This window comes from Oryx dammah, unplaced genomic scaffold (assembly GCF_014754425.2).
Source record: "Oryx dammah isolate SB20612 unplaced genomic scaffold, SCBI_Odam_1.1 HiC_scaffold_25, whole genome shotgun sequence".
NCBI classification, from domain to species: Eukaryota; Metazoa; Chordata; class Mammalia; order Artiodactyla; family Bovidae; genus Oryx; species Oryx dammah.
In genome coordinates, this window is record NW_024070209.1 from 30617303 (window position 1) to 30635094 (window position 17792).

Genomic DNA, 17792 nt, shown 5'->3' on the forward strand with positions numbered 1-17792 from the left:
TTGATTTCTTTCTCAATCTGTTTTATATCTACTGCAGGTTTTTCTTTTGTGGTTGCAATGAGGCTTACATAAATATCTTATATTTGTAACTTGCTATTTTAAGATGATAACAAATTAATTTTTTAAGCATGTAGTAACATGGGTTTGAGTTGTGAGGGTCTAATAAATGCAGATATATTTCAATAGTAGTAGATATTATGGTGCTATGAGGTCTGTGGTTGGATGAATCTGCAGATGCAGAGGAATTGTAGATATGGAGGGATGACTGTAAGTTATATGTTGATTAACCCCTGTGTTGTTCAAGGATCAACTCTACTTCTCCCCCTCACACTTTAGGTTATTGATGTTATACCTTGAAGTGAAGTGAAGTCACTCAGTCATATCTGACTCTTTGCAACCCATGGACTCTAACCTACCAGGTTCCTTTGTCCATGGGATTTTCCAGGCAAGAGCACTGGAGTGGGTTGCCATTTCCTTCTCCAGGGGATCTTCCCAACCCAGGGGTCAAACCCAGGCATCTGCTTTACTGTCTGAGCCACCAGGGAAGCCAGCTGGTACTTCCTCTCATTGTCCCAAGGGCTCACAGACTTGGGCTTCATTGTTTAAATGTTTTCTTCTTGTCTTATCACTTAGAGTTTGATAAGCTGTCTCAAAGTGCAGATGAGGAAGAATGAAATGATTTCAGTTCAGTTCAGTTGCTCAGTCGGGTCCAACTCTTTGTGACCCCATGAATCGCCGCACACCAGGCCTCCCTGTCTATCACCAACTCCTGGAGTTCACTCAGACTCACATCCATTGAGTCAGTGATGCCATCCAGCCATCTCATCCTCTGTCATCCCCTTCTCCTCCTGCCCCTAATCCCTCCCAGCATCAGAGTTTTTTCCAATGAGTCAACTCTTCGCATGAGGTGGCCAAAGTACTGGAGTTTCAGCTTTAGCATCATTCCCTCCAAATAAATCCCAGGGTTGATCTCCTTCAGAATGGACTGGTTGGATCTCCTTGCAGTCCAAGGGACTCTCAAGAGTCTTCTCCAACACCATAGTTCAAAAGCATCAATTTTTTGGTGCTCAGCTTTCTTCACAGTCCAACTTTCACATCCATACATGACCACTGGAAAAACCATAGCTTTGACTAGATGGACTTTTGTTGGCAAAGTAATGTCTCTGCTTTTCAATATGCTGTCTAGGTTGGTCATAACTTTTCTTCCAAGGAATAAGTGTCTTTTAATTTCATGGCTGCAGTCACCATCTGCAGTGATTTTGGAGCCCCCCAAAATAAAGTCTGACACTGTTTCCCCATCTATTTCCCATGAAGTGATGGGACCAGAGGCCATGATCTTCGTTTTCTGAATGTTGAGCTTTAAGCCAAGTTTTTCACTCTCTACTTTCACTTTCACCAAGAGGCTTTCTAGTTCCTCTTCATTTTCTGCCATAAGGGTGGTGTCATCTGCATATTTGAGGTTATTGATATTTCTCCCAGCAATCTTGATCCCAGCTTGTGCTTCTTCCAGCCCAGCGTTTCTCATGATGTACTCTGCATAGAAGTTAAATAAGCAGGGTGACAATATACAGCCTTGACATACTCCTTTTCCTATTTGGAACCAGTCTGTTGTTCCATGTCCAGTTCTAACTGTTGCTTCCTGACCTGCATATAGGCTTCTCAAGAGGTAGGTCAGGTGGTCTGGGATTCCCATCTCTTTAAGGATTTTCCCCAGTTTATTGTGATCCACACAGTCAAAGGCTTTGGCATAGTCAATAAAGCAGAAATAGATATTTTTCTGGAACTCTCTTGCTTTTCCATGATCCAGCAGATGTTGGCAATTTGATCTCTGGTTCCTCTGCCTTTTCTAAAACCAGTTTGAACATCTGGATGTTCACGGTTCACATATTGCTGAAGCCTGGCTTGGAGAATTTTGAGCATTACTTTACTAGCGTGTGAGATGAGTGCAATTGTGCGATAGTTTGAGCATTCTTTGGCATTGCCTTTCTCTGGGATTGGAATGAAAACTGATCTGTTCCAGTCCTGTGGCCACTGCTGAGTTTTCCAAATTTGCTGGCATATTGAGTGCAGCACTTTCACAGCATCATCTTTCAGGATTTGAAACAGCTCAACTGGAATTCCATCACCTCTACTAGCTTTGTTCATAGTGATGCTTTCTAAGGCCCACTTGACTTCATATTCCAGGATGTCTGGCTCTAGGTGAGTGATCACACCATCGTGATTATCCTGGTTGTGAAGATCTTTTCTGTATAGTTCTTCTGTGTATTCTTGCCACCTCTTCTTAATATCTTCTGCTTCTGTTAGGTCCATACCATTTCTGTCCTTTATCAAGCCCATCTTTGCATGAAATGTTCCCTTGGTGTCTCTAATTTTCTTGAAGAGATCTCTAGTCTTTCCCATTCTGTTCTTTTCCTCTATTTCTTTGCCTTGAGGAAGGCTTTCTTGTCTCTTTTGCTATTCTTTGGAACTCTGCATTCAGATGCTTGTATTGGCTGTCTGAGGAGGCCTTACAAATAGCTGTGAAAAGAAGAGAAGCAAAAAGCAAAGGAGAAAAGGAAAGATACAAGCATCTGTTATACCTTATAATTTTTTATATTGTATGTCCAATGTGTAGTTATTAATTTTAATATATTTATTTTTTAACTTTTAGATTAATTGTAGGTGAATTATGCATCACCATCACAATATTAGGAAAATGACTTTGACTATATATTTACCATTACCAGAGTTTTACACATGCAATCATGCGTTTTTATGATGTTAATTAACATCTTTTTATGTCTTCTTGAAGAATGTCTTTTAGCATTTCTTGTAAGGCAAGTCTAGTAATGAGCTCCCACATGGATTGGAATTTTATGTTCCCTTGTCTGTTTTCTGAGCTATTCTGTGTATTGAGAGGAAGACATTCTACTCATTTTTGTAATCCTACTGCTTAGCACATTGCGTGCTTCCTAGAAGGTACTTAATCAATGTGAAAGTGAAAGCTGCTCAATTGTGTCCAACTTTTTGCGATCCCATGGACCCTAGCCTGCTAGGCTCCTCTGTCCATGGAATTCTCCAGGCCAGAATACTGGAGTAGGTAGCCGTTCCTTTCTCCAGGGGATCTTCCCAACCCAGGAATCGAACCGGGGTCTCCTGCATTGCAGGCGGATTCTTTACCAGCTGAGCTACCAGGGAAGCCCTTAATCAGTGTATGTCAAATAAAAAGAAATGATGTTTGGGCCAAGTTTTTACAGATGAGGTGGGGATATCAGGCAGACAGATAGCAAGGAGGATCTTCTAGCAGGAGTATAACATGTGTAAATCATGGTAGCCTGAAGGATGAGGCCAGGTTCAGGAAGAAATTTGAGAAAGGTAGTAGAATAGTGAGGGAGTCAGGGAGCAGAGTTCTGAGGGGGAAGACTTCAGAAGGATGGAGGCTGTTTCTGGAAATTAAGAGGTCAGACTTGTGGCCAAATGTGGCTAAAGTCGATGACAGTGTAAGGCACTGCAGATAAGTAAGTTAAAGCCTTGTGAAGCTGAGATCCGACCTGTGGGATCAATAAAGGTGCTGAAGTCCAGAAAGGTGCAAGACCAGGAAGAATATGGAGACAGAATCAGGTGTCAAGAGTTTTGAAAAATGTGGTGAAGTTCTCTGAAGGGCAGAGTAGGGTCAATATGGATGTGGGTCCCATGTGAAGGTGACAATATTGACCCGCCAGCTATGAAGAACTAAGAGAATTTTTAAGTCTTATCAGTTGAGCAGCCCCTGGAAAACTCTGTTCTCAAATGTTCGATCAGAAGGATGCTGTGGAATGATGGTTGATTTTCCTCTCTCAAATCTCCCTCCCTCTTACCTCCTAACTGAATCTGGTTTTACCTGGAGACTGCTCAGTGGGGACGTGACATGTTGAGGGGAGCCTGCTCTTCCCCCGAGGTTGGTTTGTGTCAGTATCAGCATCAGTGCTCTTTGGCTGCCCTGATCTGTTCTCACAGGCCATAGTGTGATGGTAGGCAGAGGAAGCAGTAAGGATGCTGAAAACCTTCCTTCCCTTTGCCATGCTTCCTGCTATATCCCATTCCTTCGTTACTATGTGAATGCTGTTGTGATGGCAGTTTGTATGTTAAAGAATTTCTATATTAAAATACTTTGACTAAAAATAAAAAATAGGGAGGGAAAAAAAAAGTTGGAAACCTTGAGTAGTTTTCTCAGTAGTAGGGATGGGGGTGCATCTGCTGCTGCTGCTGAGTCGCTTCAGTCGTGTCTGACTCTGTGTGATCCTTAGACGGCAGCCCACCAGGCTCCCCGGTCCCTGGGATCCTCCAGGCAAGAACACTGGAGTGGGTTGCCATTTGCTTCTCCAATGCATGAAAGTGAAAAGTGAAAGTGAAGTCTCTCAGTCGTGTCCGACTCTTTGTGACCCCATGGACTGCAGCCCACCAGGCTCCTCCGTCCATGGGATTTGCCAGGCAAGAGTACTGGAGTGGGGTGCCATTGCCTTCTCTCTGGGGGGGCATCAGTCCATCTCCATTTCTTCATGCAGACCCATCATTAACATCTGTGGTCATCAGTTCACAGTGCCCATGGAACTATTGACTCACAGTTACTCTCTTCTCCGCCCATCCTGATTCCATCCGGTGTGGGACCACCTGCGTCTGTCCTCTGTCCACACCCCAGAACAGTGATCCTCAGGTCTTGTGGTATGCCCTGGGGGTGTGGTTCACCATAGGGAGGACAAAGTAGACCCTGATGATTCGGGCAGGAGATCTGGGGGCCCCAAGTATCAGCATATTCAGTGCAGGCTTGGGTGGTCATGTGCCCTTGGCCTGGTGGACTCCTAGCCCCCTTGGCTGTGGTGGAGCATGGCTAGGGCAGGGCCGCTACACTGTAGTGACCATGCAAGCTGATTACCACAGATGTTAATTACCACAGAGCTAGCCGCCCGGGTCTCTGGGCACTTCTGCCTTTGTGTTGCTTTGTTGTGAAGTGATTGATTGCGGCAGAGAAAAGGGGCCAGGCCATGCCATGGTTTTATCCTCTTCAAACAATGGACTGTTTTAAGGATGAACAAAAATACACTTCAAATTTATTCCCTTCTTGAGGAAATAATTTAGAGTTTTCAAACTTCTCAGCTACCTCAACCCACAGCCAAGTTTGGCCTGTGATTAGTTACACATCCTGGGTTAGTGTACACTTATGGACTTCAGTTATTTTCCCTCTTGGCTTTTGCTGAGCTCAGCTGCCTGCCAGTTAGGGGGACACTGTGCTTGGGATTAGGAGGAGAAATGTTACAGGGAATTAGCAAAAAAAAAAAAAAAAAAATCCTGCTCACCTGCATGCTTGACTTTGCTTTGGATTCTGTTTTCCTTGTTGATTGGACTAAATCCATGCCATCAAGGCTCCACTGTGACCAAACACCAGCTGTGAGAGAACATGGTCAGCTCCTGGTCCAGTCTTGCTGCTGGAAGCGTCTGATTTAGGCCACTGCCCTTTGTTCATGCTGAGAGTGGTGTTTCCAGTATCTCTCTGTGTTATCACTCAGTTGTGTCCGACTCTCTGTGAACCTGTGGACTATAGCCCTCCAGGCTCTTTTGTCCATGGAATTCTCCAGGCAAGAATACTGGAGTGGGTTGCCATGCCCTCTTCCAGGGGATCTTCTGGACTCAGGGATTGGACCTGTGTCTCCTGCATTGCAGGCAGATTCTTTACCACTGAGCCATCAGGGAAGCCAATATCTCTACTTTTATAACTAGGAAGTGGACAGCAGGAGGCATGAATTCTAGTCTTACTCTGCCTTCCCTTAGCTGTATGACGCTAGATGGGCCACTGAACTTCAGAATGGTGATTTCTTCTTTTATAACAAAAGAACCCTTCCTACCTCACAGAAATGTTTTGAGGATCTAATGAGCCAATGAAAGTCAATGTTTTCTAGAATGTGTAAAGCCCATTGAAATTTCAGAGATTATTATCTCTATGGTGTGAGCCATTTATCATCTTCTTTACAAAGTGACAACTCTGCAGGAGAGCAGCTTTGCTGTAGAGGGTGGAGAGAATGGTGGGGGTGGGGGGGATGTAAAATGGAGGCTGGGGAAACTAGAAGGGTGGGGGCTGAGAAGGATGAGGTGGAGCAAGCTGTTAAAGGTAATGAAAAGTGGCTGAATTCAGGATCTCCTAGTGTTTAAAGCTGGGCCAGGCCATCAACACACAATGACTCAATTAATAGTTACTAAAACCTTCCCAATACTTTTCTGCCACTTCACCTGTTTAGAAATAAAGCTATAACAGTAACCCAGCCCCCTGTATTTTTTGTCCTTGTCTTCTCTCCCACCCCCTTTTTCTCTGCTCCAGCCATACAGACCTTATTTTTATAGAACACAACAAACTTAGCCTAGCCTAAGGGCTTTTGTACTTGCTCTTTCCTCTGCCTGAACCAACCTCCCCTCAATATCCACATGTCTCACTTTCCACTTCCCTTTTGTTTTTAGTCTAAAGTCATCTTTTCAGGGAGGCCTTTAATTATTCCCTGACAGTTTATATTACATCCTGCTTCCCTGCTTTGTGCTTTGTTATGGGAACCTACCAGTGTCCAGCATTCCATATATTTTACTTATTTAGCTTGTGTGTCTTCTGCTCCCTTTACTAGAATGTAAATTCCCTGAAGGTAGAATTTTCACTGGATTATTTACTGCTGTTTTTCCAGTGACTGGAATAGTGCTTGGTTACACTAGTTCAGTTGCTCAGTTGTGTCTGACTTTTTGTGACCCCATGGACTGCAGCATGCCAGGTTTCCCTGTCTGTCACCAACTCCCAGAACCTACTCAAACTCATGTCCATAGCATTGGTGATGCCATCCAACCATCTCATCAACTGTTGTCCCCTTCTCCTCCTGCCTGCAATCTTTCCCAGCATCAGGGTCTTTTCCAATGAGTCTGTTCTTCTCATCAGGTGGCCAAAATATTGGAGTTTCAGCTTCAGCATCAGTCCTTCCAATGAATATTCATGACTGATTTCCTTTAGGATGGACTGGTTGGATCTCCTTGCAGTCCAAGGGACTCTCAAGAGTCTTCTCCAACAGCACAGTGTTGAATGGGTTACACTAGGCACTCAATAAATATTCGTTAAATGGAGAATGAATGAGTGGAAAACAGAACTCTGTAAGTTTTTGAGTGAGTTTTTTGATTTCTAGAGGTAGCCACCAGTGACAAAATTTATCCCAACACCAGATATTTACACAATCCCAAATGCTTACCATTATGTCTTTTGATTAGCCTCCGTTCCACAAGTAAATTGGCTCTTGAATTTTGATCTAAAGCGGTTCACTGAAATACATAGAAAACTAAGCTGCCTGAAGCACGCCAGACATCCTAGGAAAGAGGATTAACACACCAGCCCGACAGACCCACATCCAGTGTTCTGTTAGCTTATGTTGGATGGGGGTCTTCCAGGGCTGTTTCCTGAGGAAGCACTACCCTGGCCTGTGATGCTGGGAGCCTGGACTGGAAGCAGCTCATGCTGTATGTGGAATAGATGGAGAGGAGAATTTTGTCAGGGTTTCTGCAGGGATGTGGCCTATGAAGGGTTTCTATCTCTATAGACAGAGGCAATTCATTCTTACTGGTATTTTTCAGGTTTTCTTGCTTCATCTCCTCCTTTCTCTTCCTCCCCTTCGCCCCCACCTAAAGGGAGACAGAAACATATAACAATTTGCTAGATTGATTTTTGGGAGATAGGAACCCTGTGGTACAGCTTCTGCTGTTTATGAAACAACTTAAAACCTTCTCTACCCAAGCCTTTTCTTTATGCACCTCATTAATACCTGGAAGTGTAAATGACCCTAGCTAATGATACATGGGGGGAAAATTGCCTGAGAATTCTCTAAATGCAGAGCCAAGAATGCTCTTTGCATCTTATTATGTGGAAACGATCACTAAAAATAAGATGACTTTCATGATATTCTCTCTTTGTATTTGTTTCTAAAGAAGATATCAAAATTCAAGGAGTCCTGTGTTGTAAACAGAAGAGAAGGAAGCAAGAGCACGCAGATGACACTCTGAAAAACTTTTGGGATTTAGTGCATTTTTGAGACTTTTCTATCCCAGAACCGAACACTCAGGGGCTGTGGGTAATGCTCTTGGAGAGAAGACCTGGGCTCCTGGAACGGACTGAGTGGCCTTTATATTGACATCTGAAGTGAAGAGGCTTTGAAGACCTTGAGAAATATTTTCCCATTACTCATCCTTTAAACTGGATCTTGGGAATGTAGATCATGGTACATGGAGCCCTGGGAAGTCTAAACATCATGGTATGAAGGGTGGACCTTTCTACTGTGATCTAAGACTGAGGGCATTCAGTGTTTTGAGTTGACGTCTTTGCAATGAGTTGAAAGTGTTTTAAGCCTGAGGTGGGCAAGTACTAGAGTCCAGGCCTGGCTCCTCTCCACAGTACTCCTTTGTTTACCTTGTCCTGCCCTGTCCTCTTTCTCCTCTTCCTCACATCTCTCTTCTTCCTATCCAAGTGTGTTTCTTTTCTCTCTCTCTCTTTTTCCTACTCTCTTCCTCCTTTTCCTTTCCTTTTCTTTTTTTAAAATTTTTCTTATAAACTAGATATATATAGTTTTTTTTTTAAATTTTACTTTACAATTCTGTATTGGTTTTGCCATACATTGACATGAATCCACCACGGGTCTACATGCGTTCCCAAACATGAACCCCCCTCCCCCCCCTCCCCACAACATCTCTCTGGGTCATCCCCATGTACCAGCCCCAAGCGTGTCATATCCTGCATTGGACATAGACTGGCAATTCGATTCTTACATGATATTATACATGTTTCAATGCCATTCTCCCAAATCATCTCACGCTCTCCCTCTCCCTCTGAGTCCAAAAGTCCACTATACACATCTGTATCTTTTTTGCTGTCCTGCATACAGGGTCATCATTGCCATCTTTCTAAATTCCATGTATATGTGTTAGTATACTGTATTGGTGTTTTTCTTTCTGGCTTACTTCACTCTGTATAATCAGCTCCAGTTTCATCCATCTCATCAGAACTGATTCAAATGTATTCTTTTTAATGGCTGAATAATACTCCATTGTGTATATGTACCACAGCTTTCTTAACCTCCTTTTCCTTTTCTTGGGCAATGTCTGACTCTAGCAGTTGCTTTCAGATCTAAGAAACTTCTAAAGTTTGTTCCAGGGAAAAGTAGAAGAGACTAACTTGGGGAGAGGAGCTGGATGAGGTGGAAGGAGAGAGAGGGGAGGGGTGAGGACACAGGATGTGAGTTGTAAGGTGCCATATGTGTCCTAACCTTGAGCCTCACGGTCTTCATCCCATGGGAGAGGGTTTGAATCGACTCAGGGTGAGGATGAGATTGCCAGCGTCCCTCCTACTGTAGCTCCCCCTTTGCCTCTGTGACTGGGCGACCCATCCTTCCAACCTAGAGACTCAATGTGGCAGAGCTTCATTTTCCTACCTCCCTTACAGGCAGGACAGTAATCTTCCATAATGGGTAGGAAGGAACATTTGCTGAGGGTCTTTGGGGAGAAATTTTCTCCCATTGAAAATGCGATGCATGGAGGAAAGACCTCTCTTTGTTTCTGGGTTCATTCCTGCCTACCTGCGGTATTTGGAACTGCTGCAGCAGCCTTGCTACCATGAGGAAGGTGTGGTGGAACACTCCAAGTGTGGTGGGGCAAAGACACAGAAAGGTCTGGTGTCCTGGAGACCACTGAGCTGCTCACCCAAGTTTGGAGCATCTTATATAACTGGCCCTCATATTTAAGGCATTTTTTACTTGGAGTTTCTGCTACTTGCAGCTGAAAGAAAGCATTTTGATGAGAATAAGCAAGCATGGCCTCATGGTTGGGCTTTATTTTGTGCTGACTTTTGGTTTCTTTGTGTCATATGTTAAACAGATAAAGTTTTCTATATATTTGTCCTTTTTCTCTACTGCTGTCTTCTGTCTCTATTTGGATTACTATCCAGAATCAGAAACTTCATTCTTTGCTTGTTTCTGTAAATTTTCCTATTAAAATGAAATTCTTCATAAATCCAAAGTTTGCAGCTCTCACACCAGAATTTAAAAAAATATCAGTTTCAGTGATTTTTTTCTGCTTTCTAATGGTTGCTAAATGGTGCTGGCCTAAATAAGGCAGAGTATCACTTCTGGTAAGATCTGTTTTATTTTGCTTATGCAAGCACGGGAGGGGTATTTCCTCTTGTTTTATCCCTCCCTCTGTGTATCCTTTCCAGAAACGAGGTCTGAAGGGTATTTTGTATTTAATGAGTGGAGACTTGTGAAATACAGTTTCTGGTGCCATCAGCCCTCTTTGCATTATTGCTTCTGTGTGTGGCAAGATAAAAATTGTTTATTAATCTGTAAAGCCAGCTCATCATTTCACTCTGTTCCCTAAGAGCCTCTGGATTTACTCATTTGGTCTATTTGTTCTGACCCCTCCAAGGAGGATCCTATATTATCTGTCAGCTTCTTAGGATTCAGTGAAGGAGAATCTGAAGGAAAAGAGGGTTGAGGAGGAAGGTGATAAGAGAGGCTGGCCAGGATGAAACTGAAGGAGTTTATGGTGGATTAAAGCTTGAGGAAAGGTATATGGGAACAGGTCCGGGTTCAGGTTAGAGGGCTGAGAGGTATGCATGCAGGGCTGGCATTCACCCAGTTTGTATTAGAATGGCTCAATTGATTGCTCACCACCAGGGTTCATTTTGAGATCAGGCTGTACCAGTTGTTAGTATTTTGAATATCACCTCTGGAGACATGGGTACTTTAAGATATCCCTGGGAGACACTGGCTCTCTTTATGGTATTCAGGATTATGAATAGAAATTTTAGAAAAAGAGCAACTTGGGATAACATTTTGACAATTCTTTGGCTTGTGTTTCTTTTTCTTTTTCCGTTCCTTTTCCTTCCTCCTCCCCTTTTGCCATCCCCTCTTCCTCTCTTCCCCCCTTCCCCCCTTTCCCTGGGTCACCATGCATCCTGAAGCACCATTCTGGAAGATGCAGACTAGAGGTGTTACCTGTATAATCACTGTTTAGGAGGGAGAGTAACTGATACACTGGATTCCAGTTTTGTTTTTTTTTTTATTCAAATACAGGAAATAGAGAAAGTGTTTTCCCCTTAGGATTTGTCTAAAGGGTTTTGAAATGCTTGATGTAGTTGCCTATAAATATATTTGCTGGTTTGAGGAAAGTCTTATCTCTTACCAGGATGTGTATGACAGAGTAATGGAATGAAAGCCTTCTGAGGTTCTCTTGGTGTATGTTTATCTTTGAATATATTCTTGACTCTCAGAACTACTATCTGTTAAATCATTGTGTCATCAGCAGCTATGCTGTGAAATAATTAATACTGTATCCTATTTTTAATTTGGATGCTACTTGCTTTTTAGTCCAAATTCAGAAATATGTTCCCTTTGGCCACAAACAACGAAGAAAAATGATTGCAGATGAGCCCAACAGTGCAGCAGTGGAGACCTAGGGGGAAAAATACTAAATGAAAATGCTTTATTTTCATATAACTCTAGAGCCATGCTCTCCAATAGAAATATAACATGAGCCACAAACACGATTCACTTAGGTAACTTTAAATATTCTAGCAGCCACGTTAACAAATGTAAAAAGAAATAGATGAGATTAATTTTTAAATGCATTTTTCTCAGTATGTCCAAAATAATACTTGTTCCAAGATGTAATCATTATCAAAATTATTAAGATATTGTAATTCTTTTTTCTTTGCACTAAATATTTGAAACCCATTGTGTCTTTTACTCATAGCATGTCTCAGTTCAGGCTAGCTGGATTTCAAATGCTCAATGGCTACATGTGGCTAATGGCAACTGTCCTGAATAGCTCAGCTTTAGACTATTTCTATGGATACGTATTCCATTTTTCACTCAATGTTCATAACAGATCAGCGGGTGCCAGGTCACATCTGCAGAGATGGTTGGTTTTTCTTCAGTTCAGTTCAGTCGCTCAGTCGTGTCCGACTCTTTGCGACCCCATGAATTGCAGCATGGCAGGCCTCCCTGTCCATCACCAACTTCCAGAGTTCACTCAAACTCATGTCCATCGAATTGGTGATGGCATCCAGCCATTTCATCCTCTGTCGTCCCCTTCTCCTCCTGCCCCTAATCCCTCCCAGCATCAGAGTCTTTTCCAATGAGTCAACACTTCGCATGAAGTGGCCAAAGTACTGGAGTTTCAGCTTCAGCATCAGTCCTTTCAATTAACAGCCAGGCCTGATCTCCTTCAGAATGGACTGGTTGGATCTCCTTGCAGTCCAAGGGACTCTCAAGAGTCTTCTCCAACACCACAGTTCAAAAGCATCAACTCTTTGGTGCTCAGCTTTCTTCACAGTCCAACTCTCACATCCATACATGACCACTGGAAAAACCATAGCCTTGACTAGACGGACCTTTGTTGGCATAGTAATATCTCTGGTTTTTCTTCAGCTCTTGTTAATTCATTTAGGACCAACTTTTGAAATGTTTGCCATGGGCCAAGAGAAGGAAGGATTGGCTTTGACATGGAAAAAGGATACTCTCAGAGGAGACTTGGAGCTTTGTGGGCTGGTTGTGGGGATTTGTGGTTATTTATGAGATCCCCTGGAGAAGGAAATGGCAACCCACTCCAGTATTCTTGCCTGGAGAATCTCATGGACAGAGGAACCTGGCGGGCTACAGTCCACGGGGTTGCAAAGAGTTGGACACGACTGAGCGAGTTCACTATGAGGTCCATCTAGTCAAAGCTATGGATTTTCCAGTAGTCATGTATGGATGTGAGAGTTGGACTATAAAGAAAGCTGAGCACCAAAGAATTGATGCTTTTGAACTACGGGTGTTGGAGAAGACTCTTGAGAGTCCCTTGGACTACAAGGAGATCCAACCAGTCAATCTTAAGGGAGATCAGTCCTGAATATTCATTGGAAGGACTGATGCTGAAGCTGAAACCCCGATACTTTGGCCACCTGATACGAGGAACTGACTCATTGGAAAAGACCCTGACGCTGAGAAAGATTGAAGGCAGGAGGCGAAGGGGATGACAGAGGATGAGATGGTTGGATGGCATCACCGATACAATGGACATGAGTTTGAATAGGCTCTGGGAGTTGGTGATGAACAGGGAGGCCTGGAGTGCTGCAGTCCGTGGGGTTGCAAAGAGTCGGACATGACTGAGTGAGTGAACTGAACAGAGCTGATGATCAGATCATCTAAATGGGGTCATTTTTTAAAGCAGGTAGGGCAAGTGTAGTTATTTATCAGGAATAATATGTGATGGAATGAGTTCTATATCCTGGTCAGGAGAACTAGGTGCAAGATCAGGCACTGATCTGGGAGGAAAGAAGTGAACTTGTTCATCAAGTCTGTTATAACAATAGGTACCCTAAACCCACTTTCTTTTCCAGTTGTTATAATCAGCCCAATAGTTAGATACTATAACCAACTCCCATTGCAGAGGAAGACACTGAGATAGGGAGAAGTCCTGCCTTATCGTGGAGTAAGAATGAAATCTCAGCTCCAATTCCAAAGCTGCTGTGTTCTTAACAATATAATCCATAGGCACACCATATGGGTTGTATACTTCAGTCAGAGTTTGACTGAAGAAGCAGAAGCAGTCATGTGTGTGTGCGTGTGTGTGTGTATATATATATATAGCAGAGATTTGTTACAGGGATTTGACTTACACAGTTGTGGAGGTTGGTAAAGTAGGCTATGTAAGGCTGTTGTCTCTACATCTGATGCTAGTCTATAGGGCAGGCAGCAGTCATAAAGGGAAGATCACAAGCATGCTTGAAGCCATAAGCACAAGACAAACTCCACAAGGTCAAACTAAAATCTATTTCTGTTCTTGTTGCTTCTGACCTTGGTGATAAAAGTGTTCTGCTGACGATGGGGGTTCTTCAACATGGCGTGAAACACATATACTTGACTCAAGAGGCAGAGAACCCGAGGAAGGTTCCAGGGTATGGTGGACCCATTGCAGACTCACAGCAGTGAGCTGAATCAACAGATGAGCAACAAAGTGTGAGTGACAAAATGGCTGCAGCTTCCCTTCCACCCTCCCGTTTTCCTGAAAATCTTTCATGTGGCCTACCTTCATGGGAAATATTTAAGAAAGGGAATTCTGGGAAATGTAGTTCATCCTACTCAGGTTGATGTATTTCAAAGCATCACATAGATATCCAGTGAATATTCATTGAGGGAATGAGTGAGTGAATAAATATTGCACTGCCTCTCTTGCAAGTTCTCTGGGAGTCAGAACATTTAATTTTGGCTCTGCTTCTTATAAGTTGAGCAATTTTGAGCAAGTCACTTAACCCTTTGAGTTTTGGGTTCCTCATCTATAAAACTCCGAGCATAATTCCTGTTCTGCCTGCTTAATAGGACTTTTATAGGGATCAGTTGAGATGATCTGAACAAGAGCACTTTGAACGCTATAAAGGATAGAACAAATGTTATGTAGTACTACATTATTTTAATTATTAATGTTGTTATGAAGTCTTCAGTTTCCTAATGAATCACATGGAGTTAATAGTTTCTGACCAGTTTACCTTATGGATGTGGCAGGGAGATTAAATTATATGGAGTATGTGGAAGTGCTCTGTCAGCTCTTGCATGGCATATTCTTCAAAGGCAAGACTTAATTGTCATTCAACACCCAGAAACATTTGCACATTGTGTTTTAGTTCTTGGCTAAATGTCTTAGGGGGATGAGTGTGTAATTGGAACCATTGGTAACCCTGGGAGCTGGGGGGCAGTGGCTATTCCTTGGATGAAAGTTGTGGGCAGTGAATGAGGTTTCTGACCTGTAGGTCTGGGCTTGCACTTCATAGCAGCCAAACTTACTCAGCAGAATGAAGAAATCCCTGCGGAAGTTCCTGGTGAAGATGGCATAGAGGAAGGGGTTGGCACAGGAGTTGATGGGGTAGAACAGGACCAGGAGGATCTTTGACTTGGACACAGTGATGAGGGGCACCTTGAGGGAGGCAGAGATGGCAAAGAAGGAGATGGGCGCCATGCAGAGGAAGTCGGTGAAGATGAGCATGGCCATGCGCTTGGCTATCTTGGTGTCACTAGAAGAGGATGTGATGTTGGGGTTCCTCACTGTGAGGTAGATGTGAGTGTAGCAGCCACAGATGACCACGAAGGCCAGGACATTGAGCACAAGGAGGGACATAACATAGAACTGTGACAAGGGGCTGTCAATGTCCATAGGCAGGCAGATGCTCACCTTCATGTAGCTGCTGATGCCAAAGATGGGAAAGAGGGCAACTGCAAAAGCAAAGATCCAGCCCACCAGCATGATGCTGGCAGCATGGCGGAGCTGCACTTTGCATTCAAGCTGCATGGCATGGGTGATGGTATGCCATCTTTCCAGCGTGATGGCGGTCAGAGTGTAGACTGAAAGCTCACTGGCAAAGACAGTGAAAAAGCCGGCAGCATCGCAGCCTGCTCCAGTTTGCCAGTCAATGGCATAGTTGTGGTACTGGCTTTTGGTGTGGACATCAACTGAGGCTATGAGCAGCAGGTAGATTCCAATGCAGAGATCGGCAAAGGCCAGATTGCACATGAGGAACCGGGGTACTGTGAGTTTATACTGGCTGGTGATCAGGATCACCAGCACTAGGATGTTCCCAGTGATGGCCAGGATGCTAATAAACCATATCAAGACTCTGAGAATATCATACCCCATGATATCTTCACATGGATTAAATGCGTCTGGCTCAGGGGAGCAAGTCACATCAACCACTTCATTGCATAAGTCATAGTCAAATTCACTGTACATCATGTCAAATCCTTTGGCATAGCTGGGCTCATCATCTTCTGCCAAAGAGATTCTCTGACCCCTAGCCTGAGTCATGTCATCAACTTCTTGCCTTAAAATAGATTTGTTGCAAATTGGATGAAGGTCAGAGCTAGAAAAATACAAAAAGGAACAGAGTCAACATGTTGGATCCAGAATGGCAAATATATCACTGTCTTTACACAGGGTAGAGAATAGTATTTCTTCTTGAGATTTTTTTTTCTTCTAACAGTTTGTCTGCCCTTGAGACTAAGCTCAAGGGTTAATGCTTCTTACTGTAAATGAACAGAACAACTTGTGTATATATTCCTAGAGTTGGATGGCCCACTCGGGAAACCATCTGGCCACAAACTGAATGTGGGGAGGAAGGCGCCTGGGACTAGCTAAGTCTTACTGTTAAGTGCAGATAATTTACAGACTTGATATCAACTCCATCCTCTCCCTTCCCCATCTCTCTTCAGCCCTCCCTTCATATGCCTGAGTAGTATACATTCCATTTTCTCTACACTAAACCCCGGTCCTAGAAGCTCTGGACTGTCCTCTGACTCAAGTGGGAGTTTGTCTGCATAGAGTGGAAGATCAGAGTCTTTAGTTTGTTCCCAGCCAACTCTGACCCTGGCTCTTTGGTAGTTGTGCTACTAGGAGGTCTGCTAACTTGCCTGAAATGTTACTGAGGGGTGTATTCTTCTTTATTATTTCACTCCTCAAGGGCCACAGTAGGCCTCAGGCATTGTCTGCAAGGTAAGCCTGGCTCTCTCATTCTCAGCAGTTTGCTAGTGAGATCCCAAAAGGATCTCAACCTGAGAATGCAGGTTGTGAGGGATTGTAACTCATGCCCTAGGGAGCTGGATCTTCTCGGGTCACTTTTCCTGTCTTAGTTTCCCCTCTTTGAACCCCAACATACAAGGGGCCTTGCCAACAGAATATAGGCACTTCCAGAAGGGATTTGAATGAAAGGCAGATGACAAATATTCTATCCAGACAAGTGGATAGTACTTATAGAGATGGGGGTAGAATAGTTTTGAAGCAAAGTCTTAAGGAACGGGGATGTTTCACACTGGGTCTTCTTTTGAATGGAAACATATACACACACTCTATTCATTTCCTCCCTCCCTGAGGGACAAGCTCACAGCAATGTTGAGTGACTGCATTTTTCTCAAGCCTTAACAAAATCTCAGAAGTGAGTGGGGAGGTGAGTGTTAAAACTCTTCAAAGACTGTCCCCTTACCCCTAACCATAAGAAGGAGAGAGTGGATGGGGTGTGGAAGAGGTAAAGATTCCATTAGGTACTGAATGATGGGGGTTGGTCAAGTCTGCAGTGGACATGGACTGGACTGAACTTTCCCCATGACCCTCTAGGAGACGGGGCTGTTAGTGAGAACTGATTCCTCCCTTCTCTCCCTTCCAGAAAGTGAATTGAATTGCCAGAAAGTCATTTTTCCCTTGGGCCAATGGACTCTTCCCCCCGCCCCCACCCCCAGAGACGGTGTCATTTTGTTTTGTTTTAGGGACTGATAGAGCTTCTTACTTACATCAGTCATCGTTGAAACTAAGGAAGTTAAACACTTAATAACATATATGGAATTGAAAATGTGCACAAAATCTTTTGGTTTAGCCAGAGATCTTGCAAAAGTAAGGCAAGCTCAGAGACAGGCAAAGAGGGAACAAGAGAATCACTCTGTGTTTTTCCAGTCATTGGATCGGCGGCAGCCCAGTTCTAAGAACAGGGAGTAAGTAACCTGGTACTTGCAGACTGGGATTCGGTTCACTGGATTGGATCTGACTAACCATCTAGACACAGCCTTCACTTCCTGGGGCTTATGTTGACTGATGTGATGATGCTTATTGTTGATACTGCTATTGGTATATGTTAAGTACTGATGCTTTCCTTTCCTCAAACAGACGTGACCTAATGATATGAGTGGGGAAATGGTAAACAATGTATGTCTATGGGAGAAGACTAGAAAGAAAAATGGAAGCCGGGAATAAAG

General features: G+C 43.5%; 1 protein-coding gene across 1 annotated transcript in view; it reads right to left on the bottom strand.

The window, feature by feature from the left end:
- Window positions 1–13114: 13114 nt before the first annotated feature.
- FSHR (follicle stimulating hormone receptor) overlaps window positions 13115–17792 on the bottom strand; it is a 191327-nt gene continuing 186649 nt past the window's right edge. Inside the window, exon 10 of the mRNA XM_040224770.1 lies at window positions 13115–15913. Coding sequence (XP_040080704.1) covers window positions 14680–15913 — 1234 coding nt within the window. The 3' untranslated portion in view covers window positions 13115–14679. The remainder of the gene's footprint in view (window positions 15914–17792) is intronic.